Consider the following 19,603-nt stretch of genomic DNA (forward strand, 5'->3'; position numbering starts at 1 on the left):
GACCAACTGACCAGCCTCTTGAGAAACCTATAAGCAGGTCAGGAAACAACAGTTAGAACTGAACATGGAACAACAGATTGTTTCCAAATAGGAAAAGTAGTACGTCAAGGCTGTGTATTGTCACCCTGCTTATTTAACTTATATGCAGAGTACATCATAAGAAACGCTGGGCTGGAGGAAGCACAAGCTGAAATCAAGATTGCTGGGGGAAATATCAATAACCTCAGATATGCAGATGACACCACCCTTAGGCAGAAAGTGAAGAGGAACTAAAGAGCCTTTTGATGAAAGTGAAAGAGGAGAGTGAAAAAGTTGGCCTAAAGCTCAACATTGAGAAAACGAAGATCATGGCATCTGGTTCCATCACTTCATGGGAAACAGATGGGGAAACAGTGGAAACAGAGACAGACTTTATTTGGGGTACTCCAAAATCACTGCAGATGGTGACTTCAGCCATGAAATTAAAAGATGCTTACTCCTTGGAAAGAAACTTAAGACCAACCTAAACAGCATATTAAAAAGCAGAGACATTACTTTGTCAACAAAGGTCTGTCTAGTCAGGGCTATGGTTTTTACAGTAGTCATGTATGGATGTGAGAGTGGGACTATAAAAAAAGCTGAGTGCAGAAGAATTGATGCTTTTGAAATGTGATGTTGGAGAAGACTCTTGAGAGCCCCTTGGACTGCAAGGAGAGCCAACCAGTCCATCCTAAAGAAGATCAATCCTGGGTGTCCATTGGAAGGACTGATGTTGAAGCTGAAACTCCAATACTTTGGCCACCTGATGGGAAGAGCTGACTCATTTGAAAAGACCCTGGTGCTGGGAAAGTTTGATGGTGAGAGGAGAAGGGAAAGACAGAGGATGAGATTGTTTGATGGCATCACCAACTCAATGGACATGAGTTTGGGTAAACCGTGGGAATTGGTAATAGACAGGGAGGCCTGGTGTGCTGCGGTTCATGGGGTCACAAAGAGTCAGACACGACTAAGCAACTTTCACTTTCACCTTTAATACATACTTTAATACTGGTTATTCTTTGTTGATTTACTCATAACACATTATATGTATTCAATAGGTAATTTTTAATCTTTTTATATTTTGGGAAAAGATAAATCTTGGTATAGCTTGTGATATCTCTTTTCTTTCTTTGACTTAGTTTTCATTTTTGGAGGATCAAAATATATGCATATTCTGCATTCTTGATCTATGTTGTCCTACTGTCTTCCTCACTATATTCTTTCTAATTTATTTATTTATAATTAGAGGATACTTGCTTTACAAATTGTGTTGGCTTCTGTCATACATAAACACGAACCAGCCATAGGTATACATACGTCCTCTCCTTGAACCCTCTTCCCACCTCCCAACCCATCCCACCCCTCTAGCTTATCACAGAGTACAAGATTTGAGCTCCGTATCATATAGCAAATTTCCACTGGCTATCTAATGTTGCATATGGTAAAGTATAGGTTTCAACGCTACTCTCTCAATTTGTCCCCTGCTCTATCCCCTTTTGTGTCCAAAGTCTGTTCCCTGTGTCTGCATCTCCATTGCTGCCCTGCCGATAGGTTCATCATTACCATCTTTCCAGATTCCATATATATACCTCCTGAGAAAACCATAATTGAAAAAGACACATACATTTATCCCAGTGTTCATCATTGACTATATTTTTATGAGATGTATTCACTTTGAAATTATTTGTCAGGACTAGTTTTCCATTATCTAACATAAATAATATTTAGAGAAACACAAACCATAGTCATTTTCTTAAAGTTGTATAACATAAATTTCACATTTTGTACAACACCAAAGCCTTTGACTATGTGGATAACAATAAACTGTGAAAAATTATGAAAGAGATGGGAATATCAGACCACCTGACCTACCTCCTGTGAAATCTGTATTCAGGTGAAGAAGCAACAGTTAGAATTGAACGTGCAAAAACAGACTGGTTCCAAATTGGGAAAGGAGAAGGTCAAGGCTGTTATACTGTCACCCTGCTTATTTAACTAATATACAGAGTACATCATGAGAAATGCTGAGCTGGATGAAACACAAGCTGGACTCAAGATTGCCAGGAGAAATATCAATGACCTTAGATATGCAGATGACACCACCCTTATGGCAGAAAGCAAAGAAAAAACTAAAGAGCCTCTTGATGAAAGTGAAAGAGGAGAGTGAAAAAGTTAGCTTAAAGCTCAGCATTCAGAAAACTAAGATCATGGCATCTGGTCCCATCACTTCATGACAAATAGACGGGGAAACAGTGGAAAAAGTGGCTGACTTTTTTTTTTCTGAGTTCCAAAATCACTGCAGATGGTGATTGCAGCCATGAAATTAAAAGACGCTTAGTCCTTGGAAGGAAAGTTAAGACCAACCTAGATAGCATATTAAAAAGCCGAGACATTACTTTGCCAACAAAGGTCCATCTAGTAAAGGCTATGGTTTTTCCAGTGGTCATGTATGGATGTGAGAGTTAGACTATAAAAAGGCTGAGCACCGAAGAATCGATGCCTTTGAACTGTGGTGTTGGAGAAGACTCTAGAGAGTCCCTTGGACAGCAAGGAGATCCAATCAGTCCATTCTAAAGGAGATCAGTCCTGGATGTTCATTGGAAGGAATGATGCCGAAGCTGAAACTCGCATACTTTGGCCACCTCATGTGAAGAGTTGACTCATTGGAAAAGACTCTGATGCTGGGAAGGATTGGGGTCAGGAGGAGAAGGGGATGGCAGAGGATGAGATGGCCGGATGGCATCACTGACTCGATGGACATGAGTTTGGGTGAATCTGGGAGTTGATGATGGACAGGGAGGCCTGGCGTGCTGTGGTTCATGGGGTTGCAAAGAGTCGGACACGACTGAGCAACTGAACTGAACTGATAGTCCATGGGGTCTCAAAGAGCAGGACACGACTGAGTGACTTTCACTTTCAATGGACTGGAAATAGATAATAATGCAACGTTTGGTCATCCCAATTACCAAGGAAGATTTATCAGAATGTCTCTAAGTACAAAAGTTCAAGGACTAAGTGCAGCTGTGCTGTGTTTTGAGAAGCTGATTGTCTCTTCCTTAGGAGCCATACAATGAATAGCTCAATGGTTTGGTTGCCTTTTTTGATTTGCTAAATTTACCCCTGGATGGTAGAGAAACTAGTTCTAGAGAAATTCTTAATCTATCATTAAAGCCACCAAGGGTGAAATGACATATTTTTTACAGTGAAACTTTTATATTTAAACATGTGATACTGTTATAGGAGTTAATATGTTCATTAGAAACGACACTACAACAAAATTCAAAGAATAATATCAAAATTATCAAAATTTTGTCACATTTTGAAAAGTTTCTCCCAATTATGGTTTGTTCATAGAATGCTTATTTGTATACCTCTAGATTTTCATACAGAGAAGGCAATGGCACCTCACTCCAGTATTCTTGCCTGAAAAATCCCATGGACGCAGGAGCCTGGTGGGCTGCAGTCCATGGGGTCACACAGAGTTGGACACAACTCAGTGACTTCACTTTCACTTTTCACTTTCATGCACTGGAGAAGGAAATGGCAGCCCACTCCAGTGTTCTTGCCTGGAGAATCCCAGGGACGGTGGAGCCTGGTGGGCTGCCGTCTATGGGGTCGCACAGAGTTGGACACGACTGAAGCAACTTAGCAGCAGCAGCAGCAGCTTTTCATAATTACTATCAGAATGCTTGTTCAATACCCAGTCTCAATTTATGCTAAAATTTCATAACATATTATGACCAATGCTATATTAGCCTTTTGAAAAACCCATAATTTCATGTTCTATGCATTGACTGATAGCTCACAACCAACTTTGTTCTAGTGAAGTCTTCCTCAAATGTTAAGAACTTTCTTAAATATTATTTGTCCAACATGAGGAAACAAAGAAAGACTTAGAAGTAATAACAGAGTATCAGATTAAAATATTCTTGTGAAGCTTTTTTTTTTTATCTGAGTTTTTTATTTTTTTCCTTTTTTTCAAATTATTATTATTATTTACTTTACAATATTGTATTGGTTTTGCCATACATCAACATGAATCCACCACGGGTGTACACGTGTTCCCAATCCCGAACCCCCCTCCCATCTCCCCCTACATCAACTCAAGATAATTAAACCTATTTTATATAGATTTAAAAGTGACTCTTACAGGAATCTCTGCTCGTACTTTAGAATTTCAGGAGATAATTTGTTGGTTTGGATAAAGGAGTTACTTTTGCATTTATTGTATCATTTTTGAACTTTAGATGGACAAGGAAATGGCAGCCCACTCCAGTATTCTTGCCTGGAAAACCCCATGGATCGGGAGCGAGCCTGGTAGGCTACCATCCATGGAGTCACAGTAGGACACAACTGAGTGACTTCACTTCACTTCACTTTGAACTTTAGAAGGGCAAATTTAGTCACCAAAAGTTAGTTCTACTAAAACAAGTGTGAAATAAAAATCAGGTTTATGGAAAGATAAGATAAAACTAAACATAAATTTTTAATTTTTGCTTTAAATTGTATAAAAAATTTTAACATAATAAAGACATTTTGAGTTTAACCAATACTTTAATCTGATCATTCTTTATTGACTTACACAGAACACATTATATTCACTCATAGGAAGTTTCAAATATCTTTTCATTTGCCTATTCTAAATATTTCATGTGAATTGCTTCATACAGTATGTTGTATCTTGTGACTAAAGTATTTCCTTAAAATAAAGGTTTCAAAGTTCACCTAGAATGTAACATGCATACTCACTGTATTTTTTTCTTTATTGTCATACTTTGCTCTATTGAATGCTTATATCACACTTTATTCATTCATCATCATCTGATGGCCATTTGAGTTGTTTCTATTCTATAGCTGTCATTCATACTGCTTATGAACATTTTCACACATTTGCTTAAGTGGGATTCATGCTTTCAATTAACTTGAATAGATACTGAAAAGTAGGTCCAGGCACAGATGGTTTTACTGGTAAATTCTACCAGTACTTAAGAAAAATCATTGATACTTTCAACAATGCAGAAGAGGACAACATCTGGGGGCTAACCAATCAAAAACATAAAAGAAATGTAATTTCCAGGATTATTCTGTGAAAAAGAGTCATCCACACACTCTAAACAGTTAACATCTAGGAATTTGCAACTGAGGATATTGTTTTCTTTATTGAGACACTCTGTTTTTGAATCCCACTCTTACACCAACATAGCCTGTTCCCTGACTATTACAGATTTTTTTTTAGAATAATACTACTGAGGGATAAACTGTTCTTTAATTTTCCTTCTGTGAATAGGACTGTGACTGTATGTTTGCAAAGGCCTATCTAGTAATACCAAAACTACACTGTCTTCAATCAGCTTTTCCAGAGAATGTCTGCCAGCTACATACACCTTTCAACAGCCCCTGGCATTTTCTTTAATGTTTTCTTTAATATAGCTATGAATTCTACTTTTCAACGTTGATAATTGTAGTACAATTATGTTGAAAAAATATCCAATCAGATAGTGGTGATAAAGCATAGGAACGCTAGAGTAAGGGTATCTGGGTTCAAATGTGAGCCAGCTTGTTCTTTAACTAGTGGACTGACCATGGACCACTATTTACTCTTTCTGCTCTGCAGATTCCTCATCTGTAAATTGCAACCTTCAGATATATGTTGAGGCATAGATCTAGTGCTAAGGATACAATGTTGAACAAATTAAGCAAGAATCCCGAACTTGTTAAGTTTATATGATAGTGTGTGTGTGGAGGGGGGAGAGGAGCAGACAAGAAAAAAAATGCAAAAATGCACTAGCAAAATATTATTAATGGTTGGATGTAGACACTTGGTATGGGAAACAAACAAAATGTGAAAAAGAATAGAGAACAGGTACAATTTTAAATAAAGTGGCAAGGATGTTTTTATTCAATAGAATAAGACAAAAAAAAAAAAAAAAACCATGTAGTTGTCTATGAACAGGAATTTCTGAATGAAGGAAAAATGGAAAAATCTCAGGTAGTATCAGGACTAGTATACACAGAAGAGTTAGGATGTCATGTGGTTAAATCAAAGTGAATATAATTGATACAATAGTAAGGAATGAGTTCATGGAGGTTAGTAGTAGAGGCAAGGTTATTATGGACCAGTGGGATTTTATGAAGATTTTCGTTTTTACTCTTAGTGAGATAAGACCTGTAGGATTATTGAATAAAGTAATATATTCCAACTTATTCTTTAACAGTATGATCGCTCTGGCTCTTACATTGACATTTAAATTCAAGAGGGACAAGGCCAAGCAGAGACAAGCCCAGAGACTGCAGCAATGATTCTAACTATGATGGTTCTTTGAACCAGTGTGGGTAGCAGAAAAGATGTTGAGAAGTAGTCAGACTTCAAATATACCATGTGTTTTGAATCTATATATTATCTTGATAGATTGGATGTGAGGAGTCCTTTTCAGTCATTGACTGAATAAGTAGGAGGATGGCCTTCCATCACCTGAAATTAACATGTAGATGTTTCTGGTACTTACCTGTAAGTTCTCTTGTGAAGATAAACTCTTTTCACTCTATATCTAAATCCCTTTAGATATTGGGGATTTGGCTGGTAGATGGGAAATACTTAGCAAAATGTATTATGATCATTCTATTTATCAATTATTTGACAATAAATGCAGCTGATTATGTTTTTGCATTTTTCTCTGTATCATACTTTTATTAAATAGCATTTTGGCATGGCAACATAAAAAAGCATATTATATTTTAAATTACTTCAGACTCCATTTTACCTAAAATGTGGTATGCACTAATATAACAAGGAACATTTAGGAAAATGAAAATATTTGAAATATTTCATATGGCCTATAGATGATAAAACACAATGCACATGTGTAATAATATTACTTATGTTTCTGTTATCATATAAAAGTATTCTAAACTACATTATTATGAGAATAGTATAGTCAATTTATAGAGTTTAGGTTGCTTTAAAATTTACCTAATTTAAGAATTGTCCACATCATAGAATCTGTTCATCATATTTGTTTGCAGAAAATAAGAGGATACATTTCCTAATCATAGAAATAGAAAGGAAAGCATAGTAAAAGCATAATTTATAAAAGAGGCTAGAAAACTGAAAAGGGCCCATAAATATATGAAAGTACATTATGCTTATGAATGATAACAAAGAAGACAAAAAGTACATTGTTAAAATAATGGAAGCAAAAACAAGTAGCAATTGCTCTAAGTAAAGAATCTAGAAAACACTGAAATCAGAGAAAAGCAGTCATTACAACTTCAAATGGCCTAGAAAAAAGATAAGTAACTTTTTAAACAAATTATCAGAAAATAATACACATTTAAAACACTTAAATTTGTTAACAGTTTGAACTAGTAAAAGCAAAGTAAACTTTTAACTCCTAAAATAGAATTGCACTTTTGCATCTAATTATTATTAAAATAATCAAATATAATTTTCTAGAGAAAAAAATTAATTTAAAAAAATGAAAGTTTATAATGATTATAGTGTAAATAAAACGATCTATCTAGTTACAAAAATATAAACAAAAAATATTAAATGCTTGGTTAATGAATGAAAGAGGAAGTGATAAAGTTGGCTTAAAGCTCAACATTCAGAAAATGAAGATCATGGCATCTGGTCTCATCACTTACCCATGGGAAATAGATGGGGAAACACTAAAGACAGAGTCAGACTTAATTTTTCGGGGCTCCAAAATCACAGCAGATGGTGATTGCAGCCATGAAATTAAAAGACAATTACTCCTTGGAAGGAAAGTTATGACCAACTTAGATAGCATGTTGAAAAGCAGAGATATTACTTTGCCAACAAAGGTCCGTCTAGTCAAGGCTATGGTTTTTCCAGTGGTCATGTATGGATGTGAGAGTTGGACTGTGAAGAAAGCTGAGCACTGAAGAATTGATACTTTTGAACAGTGGTGTAGGAGAAGACTCTTGAGAGCCCCTTGGACTGCAAGGAGATCGAACCAGTCCATTCTAAAGGAGATCAGCCCTGGGCGTTCTTTGGAAGGAATGATGATAAATAAAACTCCAGTACTTTGGCCACCTCATGAGAAGAGTTGACTCATGGGAAACAACTATGATGCTGGGAGGGATTGGGGGCAGGAGGAGAAGGGGACAACAGAGGATGAGATGGATGGATGGCATCACCGACTGGATGGACGTGAGTCTGTGTGAACTCTGGGATTTGGTGATGGACAGGGAGGCCTGGCGTGCTGTGATTCATGGGGTCGCAAAGAGTCAGACACGACTGAATGACTGAACTGAAATGAAAAATATGATCTTAACCTTTAAATAGCAGTTCATTTCAGTTCAGTCGCTCAGTTGTGTCCGACTCTTTGCGACCCCATGAATCGCAGCACACCAGGCCTCCCTGTCCATCACCATATCCTGGAGTTTACTCAGACTCACGTCCATTGAGTGGGTGATGCCATCCAGCCATCTCATCTTTGGTCGTCCCCTTCTCCTCCTGCCTCCAATCCCTCCCAGCATCAGAGTCTTTTCCAATGAGTCAACTCTTCGCATGAGGTGGCCAAAGTACCGGAGTTTCAGCTTTAGCATCATTCCTTCCAAAGAAATCCCAGGGTTGATCTCCTACAGAACGGACTGGTTGGATCTGCTTGCAGTCCAAGGGACTTTCAAGAGTCTTTTCCAACACCACAGTTCAAAAGCATCAATTCTTCGGCACTCAGCCTTCTTCACAGTCCAACTCTCACATCCATACATGACCACTGGGAAAACCATAGCCTTGACTAGATGGACCTTAGTCGGCAAAGTAATGTCTCTGCGTTTGAATATACTATCTAGGTTGGTCATAACTTTTCTTCCAAGAGTAAGCGTCTTATAATTTCATGGCTGCAATCACCACCTGCAGTGATTTGGAACCCAAAAAAATAAAGTCTGACACTGTTTCCACTGTTTCCCCATCTATTTCCCATGAAGTCATGGGACCGGATGCTATGATCTTCATTTTCTGAATGTTGAGCTTTCAGCCAACTTTTCTGCTCTCCTCTTTCACTTTCATCAAGAGGCTTTTCAGCTCCTCTTCACTTTCTACCATAAGGGTGGTGTCATCTGCATATCTGAGGTTATTGATATTTCTCCTGGCAATCTTGATTCCAGCTTGTGTTTCTTCCAGTCCAGCATTTCTCATGATGTACTCTGCATATAAGTTAAAGAAGCAGGGTGACAATATACAGACTTAACGTACTCCTTTTCCTATTTGGAACCAGTCTGTTGTTCCATGTCCAGTTCTAACTGTTGCTTCCTGACCTGCATACAGATTTCTCAAGAGGCAGGTCAGGTGGTCTGGTATTCCCATCTCTTTCAGAATTTTCCACAGTTTATTGTGATCCACACAGTCAAAGGCTTTGGCATAGTCAATAAAGCAGAAATAGATGTTTTTCTGGAACTCTCTTGCTTTTTCCATGATCCAGCGGATGTTGGCAATTTGATCTCTGGTTCATCTGCCTTTTCTAAAACCAACTTGAACATCAGGGAGTTCACGGTTCACGTATTGCTGAAGCCTGGCTTGGAGAAGTTTGAGCATTACTTTACTAGCATGTGAGATGAGTGCAATTGTGCAGTAGTTTGAGCATTCTTTGGCATTGCCTTTCTTTGGGATTGGAATGAAAACTGACCGTTTCCAGTCCTGTGGCCACTGCTGAGTTTTCCAAATTTGCTGACATACTGAGTGCAGCACTTTCACAGCATCATCTTTCAGGATTTGAAATAGCTCTACTGGAATTCCATCACCTCCAGTAGCTTTGTTTGTAGTGATGCTTTCTAAGGCCCACTAGACTTCACTTTCCAAGATGTCTGGCTCTAGATTAGTGATCACATCATCATAATTATCTGGGTCGTGAAGCTCTTTTCTGTACAGTTTTTCCATGTATTCTTGCCACCTCTTCTTAATATCTTCTGCTTCTGTTAGGTCCATACCATTTCTGTCCTTTATCGAGCCTATCTTTGCATGAAATGTTCCCTTGGTATCTCTAATTTTCTTGAAGAGCTTTCTAGTCTTTCTCATTCTATTTTTTTGCATTGATCACTGAAGAAGGCTTTCTTATCTCTTTCTTGCTATTCTTTGGAACTCTGCATTCAGATGCTTATATCTTTCCTTTTCTCCTTTGCTTATTGCCTCTCTTCTTTTCACAGCTAATTGCAAGGCCTCCCTAGACAGCCATTTTGCTTTTTTGCATTTCTTTTCCATGGGGATGGTCTTGATCCCTGTCTCCTGTACAATGTCACCAACCTCAGTCCATAGTTCACTAGGCAGTCTGTATGTCAGATCTAGGCCCTTAAATCTATTTCTCACTTCCACTGTATAATCATAAGGGATTTGATTTAGGTCATACCTGAATGGTCTAGTGGTTTTGCCTACTTTCTTCAATTTGAGTCTGAATTTGGTAATAAGGAGTTCATGATTTGAGCCACAGTCAGCTTCTGGTCTTATTTTTGTTGACTTTATAAAGCTTCTCCATCTTTGGCTGCAAAGAATATCATCAATCTGATTTCGGTGTTGACCATCTGGTGATGTCCATGTGTAGAGTCTTCTCTTGTGTTGTTGGAAGAGGGTGTTTGCTATGACCAGTGCATTTTCTTGGCAAAACTCTATTAGTCTTTGCCCTGCTTCATTCCGCATTCCAAGGCCAAATTTGCCTGTTACTCCAGGTGTTTCTTGGCTTCCCTCTTTTACATTCCAGTCCCCTATAATGAAAAGGATATCTTTTTTGGGTGTTAGTTCTAAAAGGTCTTGTAGGTCTTCATAAAACCGTTCAACTTCAGCTTCTAGAGTAGATTAAAATTGAAATTCAATATTATGTACAAGAAAAATTTTAAAATAAGGGAAATTTTTAGCACTCTACCAGACTAAAATTAATGAGCTAACACAAAGACTGAATTCATTGTAAATTTGTAGTTTTACTTCTTATCTCTAACTGTTGCTTCCTGATCTGCATACAGGTTTCTCAGAGGCAGGTCAGGTGGTCTGGTATTCATGTCTCCTTCAGAATTTTCCACAGCTTGCTATGATCCACACAGTCAAAGGGTTTGGCATAGTCAATGAGAAATCCTGAGCTGGATGAGGCACAAGCTGGAATCAAGATTGCTGAGAGAAATTAATAACCTCAGACATGCAGATGGCACCACCCTTATGGCAGAAAGTGAAGAGGAACTAAAAAGCCTCTTGATGAAAGAGAGAGTCTCGAGAGTGGAAAAGTTGGCTTCTAGCTCAACATTCAGAAAACTAAGATCATGGCATCTGGTTTGATCACTTCATGGGAAATAGATGGGGAAACAGTGGAAACAGAGTCAGACTTTATTTGGGGGGGCTCCAAAATAACTGCAGATGGTGACTTCAGTCATGAAATTAAAAGATGCTTACTCCTTGGAAGGAAAGTTATGACCAACCTAGGTAGCATATTTAAAAGCATAGATATTACTTTGCCAACAAAGGTCCGTCTAGTCAAGGCTATGGTTTTTCCAGTGGTCATGTATGGATATGAGAGTTCGACTATAAAAAGGCTGAGCGCCAAAGAATTGATGCCTTTAAACTGTGGTGTTGGAGAAGACTCTTGAGAGGCCCTTGGACTGCAAGGCGATCCTACCAGTCCATTCTAAAGGAGATCAGTCCTGGGTGTTCATTGGAAGGGCTGATGTTGAAGGTGAAACTCGAATATTTTGGCCAACTGATTGATGTGAAGAGCTGACTCATTGGAAAAGACACTGATGCTGGGAAAGATTGAGGGCAGGAGGAAAAGGGGGCAACAGAGGGTGAGATGGTTGGATGGCATCACTGACTCAATGGACATGGGTTTGGGTAAACTCCAGCCCTGGTGTGCTGTGGTTCATGGGGTTGCAAAGAGTCGGACACAACTGAGCAACTGAACTGAACTGAACTACTTATCTCTGTTAAGTAATTTAAAACAAATGAGTTAAGCATTTAATTTAATTAATTTAATTTTTTAATGACCATAACAAATCTCTAGAAATCTAGAGAAAGGCAGTTATGCTATAAAATACACAGAATTTCAACTAAAAAGCAATTTACTAAAGCTTGTTGACACATCATAGAAAGGAAGGATTTTTTTAAATATTTTCAGATAGTAACCAAAGAGACAGAACTCTCTGCAGATTTTTAACTTGATGAATTTACAAACACTTCACGTTCAAAGAAGTGCAAAATCAAAGTCAATCTTTCCCATGTATCAAAAACACATTCATCTTAGAATTCATTGACAAAGAAATAGTTAAAGGTTAATCTTGTTAATGTACACATTAAACTGCAAAAAGGTACATATGAAATGAGAGAAGTATTGTTCTAGCACATTATATATATATATATATACACACACACACACACACACATAACTATCAATCCGGAAGAAGACATACAAATTTATTAATTTTTAGGGCATTTCTATTTCCTTAAATTTTCAACATTTTTAAGTTTTCTGCAATATTGACATGTACCATTTTAAATCCAAACCTGTGAGGTGCTGAGTTTTCTCTTAGCTGTTTGTGTGTTTGTCCTTTAAATGTACCAAAAGTAATTTTATACTATAAAGAGAATATTCTGTAAGAATAAGACACTGTGCATTAAAAATACTGAACAAATAAGAGTGTTCTAATGATAATGCTGCTGCTGCTAAGTCGCTTCAGTCATGTCTGATTCTATGTGACCCCATAGATGGCAGCCCACCAGGCTCCCCTGTCCCCGGGATTTTCCAGGCAAGAATACTGGCGTGGGTTGCCATTTTCTTCTCTAGTGCATGAAAGTGAAAAGTGAAAGTGAAGTCGGCAGTCGTGTCCGACTCCTAGCGACCCATGGACTGCAGCCTACCAGGCTCCTCCATCCATGGGATTCTCCAGGGAAGAGTACTGGAGTGGGGTGCCTTCGCCTTCTGCCTTCTTCTTCTTCTAATGATAATGGTCTGCCTTTAATAGTACTCCCTTAAACACTTACATCAGTTATATGATTTAATCTTTAGAAAAACTCTATGGACCTGGAATCATAATTTATTATGTTCAATTGAGAAAATGTTTTATTTAAGAGTTGCACAGCTGAAAGAGTTGCAGGTCTGGAATCAAAAGTCTGGAGTGTTTAGTTCAATAACAAGAGCACTCTGCTATACTGCTTTTCCACAATGTAAATGAAATAATTTCTAAAACTGTTATCATTGTTCCCAAAATGAAGCTCTTTTCTGTCATAAAATTCTCTGAATCTGCATGAAATACTTTAAAATGCGGTAAATAAAATTTTTATTTTGCTAATCAGTTTTTACCCTTAAAAACAGATAGATTTGCACCATGGATTTAACATGTGTCAGTGTTTCCAATTACAATGTGGATTTCTAAAGGCATATTCTAATAATTTCCAAGAAAATATTTGGTGAAGCAAAGGGTAATTCTACTGAATAAATGAATAAATAAAGAACAAGTAAAGTTTTCAATTCATTTCTGGAGAAAGAGGAAGGAAATGCCATAAAGGGAAGAAGAGAAAAATAATAGCTTAGAAGTTCAGCATCACTGTTATTTTAATTGCTTGGAAACCCTTCTTTTCTGAATTACTCTACTGATAGCATTTTTCACTTCCTTGTTTCTAAGACTGTATATAAGGGGATTCAGCATGGGGATGACAATAGTATAAAAAACAGAAGCCACCTGATCCTTTCCCAAGGAGTAGGACTTACTTGGTTTTAAGTAAGTGAAAATCATAGTGCCGTAAAAGATGGTTACTCCCAGGAGGTGGGAGGCACAGGTAGAGAAGGCTTTCTGCTTCCCTGAAGTGGAAGTGATTTTCAGGATGGTGAACAGTATGAACACATAGGACACAAATATTGTGATAAGAGACACCACTAGGGTACAGCCAGCGACAATGGATATCATGATCTCAATGTTGTGTGTGTCAGTGCAGGACAGGGATAGAATTGGTGATGTGTCACAGAAAAAGTGGTAGATTACGTTGGAGTTGCAGAAATGCAATCTGTTCATGCAAAGCACATTGACAAAGGAATCTGTAAAGCCAATCAAATAGGATCCGAAGACGAGAGAGCAGCAGCGCCTGGTGGACATAACCACGGTAACGCAGAGGGCTGCAGATGGCTGCACAGCGATCGCAGGCCATGGAGGAGAGAAGGACACACTCAGTGGCGCCCAAGAAGACAAAGAAAGACATCTGAGTGAAGCAGTTCAGGTACGAAATATTTTTGATGGAAGTCAGTAAGTTGCCTAAGGTTTTAGGGGTGATGACACTTGAGTAAGTGAGGTCAAGAAATGACAAGTGACTGAGGAAAAAGTACATGAGGGTGTGAAGCTGGGGGTCCAGGCGGATTATCAGGATCATCCCCCCATTCCCCAGCACAGTGATCAGGTACATCAGGAGGAAGAGGGTGAAGAGGACCAGCCGGATCTCTTCAGAGTCTGTCAGTCCCATGAGGATGAAGTCAGACACCTGTGTGATATTCCTTCTGCCCATAGTGTTCAAACGCTCCAAACTGTTGAGAAATCAAAGTTGAAACTTATCAGAAATTACTATATTGTGTTGGGTTTGTGTTGCTATATATGACCTGACATATTTATATTTGCTTAATGTTTCTAAGAACTGATGATAATGAGGTATGGACTGTGTATGAAGAAAAAAATATTGATTCCCAAATACATAAATAGATGTAAATTGACATTTAAATACAACAAAAAGTAGTATATTGAATAAATTGTATAAGCCTGAATGTAAAAGAAAGTGAAGTCACTCAGTCGTGTCCAACTCTTTGCTACCCCGAGGACTGTAGCCCACCAGGCTCCTCCATCCATGGGATTCTCCAGGCAAGAATACTGGAGTGGGGTGCCATTTCCTTCTCCAGGGGATCTTCCCAACCCAGGGATTGAACCTGGGTATCCCGCATTGGAGGCAGAGGCTTTAACCTCTGAGACACCACGGAAGCCTCCTAAATGCTTCCCATTATTAATGCATTTAATGCCCATGAGTTTATTATACCATAGTATTATTACCCACATTTTTCATATGAGAAAAAGGGAACAGAATTTGGGTAATGTGTCCATAGTTAGAACTATTAAATGTTGGCTCTGTATTTCTACCAAGATAGACTGACTCCAGAGAGCATGTCCATTATATTTCTCATAGTTAATTTCAAACATGCCTATTAAAATGCTATATATATCATAAACAATCATATTAGAATACTTTTAATATACTATGCTCTGCTATTTCCTCCAATATTATTTAATACTAATGAAAAATAACTATCAATCTTTGGACTTCAGTAGACTGACCACATACTTAGTATTAATTTCCAAAAGACACAAACTTATCATAACCTGGCCATTCAAAATCAATTAAAATGAATAAATTTATATTAAAAAAAACATCAAATTTCTTCCAAAATTATATTTCTAAATGGCTAAAAGACCATGATTATAACAACTCTATATTTCTGGGTCCACCAATCCTGGCACTACTGAAGGCAAAGATATCTAAATGATATTGCATGCATACTCTTCTGATATTATTCCTGCTTTATTTGATTTTGACTAAAATCTTCCATTTTTGAGAACAGTACTTACTGGGAAGCAGGATTGACTGAAAAACACCTTCCTCTAATATTATCTGTCTTTCTGTCATATAATATTTGTTTCTTTGAGATAAATTCTTTTTAAATTTTAGTGCAGTCATTTTGTTTTATTCTGAAGGAAAAATTAGTCAGCCTAGAAAGTTTGTTCAGTTCCTGATCAAATGTAACATCTGCCAGGAATGTATGTCTAAAATGAATATGAGAAGCAGAGCAGAGTATGCCTTCCCTCTTATCCTAATAATTCCAGGGCACCTCACATACTGGGGGTTGATGATTGCAACATTCGGTCATCCCTGTGGACCAATTTCCAATGAATAATTCTTGGCATATCTCCAAGGACAAAAAGGACTTGGCATGTCTTCAGGGCTAAATGCAGGTATGCTAGGTCAGGAGAAGCTAGATGTCTTCCTTTCCAAGACCCACAGTGAGGGGCCTAACGGCTTGCTCTTCCTGTGTAATGCTCTAAATTTTTGCCTGGGTGGTAGAGAAACTATTTCTAGAGCAATTACTCTATGCCTGAAACTGTCAGGGAAGGAATGATTTTTTCATCCCTTCATTCCTGAGGAGAGATGCATTTTTCACAATGAGTCTTTTATATTTAATTGTGTGACACTATTATGGGAAGAGTAGACATTTTCATTAGAAATAAATTGAGAATTTAACAAAATTGAAAGAATGATATGAAAAATTTCAACACCATGTAACATTTTGATAAATTTTGTAACATTTTGATAAATTTCTCCAGATGATTTTTTAATATAATGCTTGTTTGCATACCTATAGAACTTCATAATTATTATCATACTGGATATTCAGTACCCATCCTTATTTTATAATTTAAATTTCATAACATACTATAACCAATGTTATCCTAGTCTCTCATAAAACCAATAACTTCACGTTTTATTTATTGGCTGACACCCTATAACCAACTTTATTCTAGTAAAGTCTTCTTCAGATGTTAAGAATGTTATTGAATATTGTTTATCCAAGGTGAGATAACAAGGAAAGACTATAAAAAGGGATACACTGAGATTCAGGTTAAAATACTCTTATGAATCTTTCATTAATTCATGAAAATTAAACCAATTTTCATATCGATTTAAAAGTGACTCTTATAGGAAACTCTGGTCATCCTCCCAAATTTCAGGAGATAATTTATTGTTTGGAAAAAAGGAAACAATTGTGCATTTATTGTAATTTTAATGAATTCTGGAAGGGCATTTATACTCACCCAAAGTTTGTTCTGCTAGAATAGGTGTGAAATAAAATTCATATTTTATGATAAGAAAAATTATAAACAAAAGTGTCCTTCTGTCCCTTCACCTCCTCTCTCCCCTCTACCGTGCATTGTGTATCTGCTTTATGCATTGGCCCAAACTCCACTATCAACAGAAACCTGCTCAGCCATAAAAAGCAACATTCTTCCAGCATCAACAAAGCAACTCCTTACGATATTCCTTCTTAATCTCATATGATACCGCTATGACCCACGACTTCCCTGGTGGCTCAGATGGTAAAGAATCTGCCTGCAATGTGGGAGATCTGGGTTTGATGCCTGGGTCGGGAAGATTCCCTGGAGAAGGAAATGGCAACCCACTCCAGTATTCTTGCCTGGGAAACCCCCTGGACAGAGGAGCCTGGCGGGATGCAGTCCATGGGGTCATAGAGAGTCAGACACGACTGAGACTCTAACACTTTCACATGAACCATGACCTATTACTTGCTTAGATCTAGATTGTATCCACTGTCAAATATACATCATTTAATGTACACATCTCTGTCTCAAAAACTTATGTAACTGTCCTTTGACTTCTAACGGCAGAAAGTTCTTGTGGATTTCTGAGTTGTCCTCAGGTTATAATCCTCAATTTGACTTGAATAAAAGTTTCCATTTCATCTTCGAGTGATCAATTAATTTTTCACTGAAAGTCTGTCTCTTTGCCACCCTATGGATTATAGCTCACCAGGCTCCTCCATCTGTGTGATTTTTTTAGGCAAGATTCCTGGAGTGGTTGCCATTTTCTTCTCCCCGGATCTTCCTGACCCAGGGATCAATCTCAGGGCTCCCGCATTGCAGGCAGACTCTGTACCCTCTGAGCCACCAGGGAATCCCGTCTTATTTGGAGATTAGAAAGCCAGAGTAAACTTATTTGATGATAGGTAACTGGGAGTTAAGTGAAATAAGAGGCTAACAGTAATTTTCAATGTAAAAACCACCTCAACAACCATAGCATTAGCATTAGTCACTTAGTTGTGTCCAACTCTTTGCAACCCCGCGGACTAGAGCTACCAGGTTTCTATGTGCTTGTAATGCCTCAGGCGAGAATACTGGAGTGGGTATTCATTCCCTTCTCCAGGGAATCTTCCCAACCCAGGGATTGAACCCAGGTCTTGGGGATTTCAGGCAGATTCTTTACCATCTGAGCTACAGGAGCTTCCCTGTAGCTTTTGGTGACTATAATTTTGACTTTATATTTGTGACTATAATTTGGTGACTGCAAAATTACCAGGAGCAAGTCACTTGCTTAATATTTTCCCATCCTTGAAATTTATCTTGATTATGTTCAATATTTGGGTTGTTTATGATTTGGGGCTGTTATTGTACCTTTTATTGTATCATGGCAGAAACAAAAGTCTGCTCAGAGATTTTTTTAAAAAATCTCTCTTGATTTAATATGATATAGTTTCATCCTTTAATTTGCTAGTTTTAACTATGCCATCCACACACATTCCTTTCTCTCTTGGACTATACTGGTTAATTTTTTTTCTTTCCTCTTTAATGAATGAAAGAATCTTTCTTTTATTTTCTTTGGATGCTGCTGTTTCTGCTGCTTAGTCACTTTATTCATGTCAAACTCTTTGCAACTCTATGGACCATAGCTCGCCAAGCTCCTCTGTCTTTTTTGATAAATGCTATTAAATTATTTCTTTTTTTGTTTTCTAATTCATTAATTGTTATCTAATTTGTATCACTTTTCACCTACTTTATGAGATTTGTGGGGAACAAAAAATAATTTTCACTCTGTCCTTTCAGATTTTTGGCTGAAACCCACCTTCTTGTAATGAAAGGCAGATGACCAGTATAAAAACAAAGAGAAATCTAGTAATATGTATATCCCCTTTATACATGGGAGACACCCAAGAAAACTAAATAACACTCCAAAAAGGGTCCAAGCCACTACCTTAAATACCATCTCCAGCTAAAGGTAAAAGAAGATGTGGGAGGGTGGAAGTCAGGGAAAGAACAGTAACCGAGAGTGCGGTTGTTAATGCAGACTCAGCTTCATTCTTTCTTCACTGAATAGAGATTTAGTCATCTTTCTCCTCCTGGTATAGAAAGGGAGGCAACGTGAAAGTGATAGCACTCAGTCATGTTGGACTCTTTGTGAATCTTTGTGACATCACGGACTGTAGCCCTCCAGGCTCTTCTGTCTTGGAGTTCTCCAGGGAAGAATCCTGGAGTGGGTAGCCATTCCCCCTCCAGGCGATCTTCCCAACCCAGGGATCAAAACCAGGTCTCCTGCACTGAGGGCAGATTCTTTACTCACTGAGCCAGCAGGGAAGACCACAAAGAGGGAGACATCCTTCCAAATGGAGAGGATAGTGTTAGTCCCTCAGTTGTACCCAACTCTTCGAGACTCCATGGATTGGATTGTAGTCCACCAAGCTCCTCTGTTCATGGGGATTCTCCAGGCAAGAATACTGGAGTGGGCCATTTCCTTCTCCAAGGGATCTTCCCCACCCAGGGACTGAACCCAGGTCTCCTGCATTTCAGGTAGATTCTTTACCATCTGAGCTACACAGACATTTCCCCTTTAAACGCAAACGCCTCCTACAAAAGGATAACTTCTACTCAATTTCCCGAACATCTTCTGTGTCTACTGGTTTATTTTATTTTATTTTTTAAATAACTAGATAATCCTTGAGCATAGGAAGCATTTATTGGCATTGAAAATTCTGTTCTCTTTCAGTTTGAATTT

General features: G+C 38.0%; 1 protein-coding gene across 1 annotated transcript; it reads right to left on the reverse strand.

Moving 5' to 3' along the window:
- Positions 1-13,560: 13,560 nt before the first annotated feature.
- Positions 13,561-14,506, reverse strand: LOC120877046 (olfactory receptor 8H1-like). Its single transcript, XM_040259347.1, is given in 2 exon segments — positions 13,561-14,110; positions 14,112-14,506. Coding segments are annotated over 2 exon segments (945 nt in total).
- Between the last annotated feature and the right edge of the window lie 5,097 nt (positions 14,507-19,603).

The sequence above is a fragment of the Oryx dammah genome, unplaced genomic scaffold (genome assembly GCF_014754425.2).
Source record: "Oryx dammah isolate SB20612 unplaced genomic scaffold, SCBI_Odam_1.1 HiC_scaffold_17, whole genome shotgun sequence".
NCBI lineage: Eukaryota > Metazoa > Chordata > Mammalia > Artiodactyla > Bovidae > Oryx > Oryx dammah.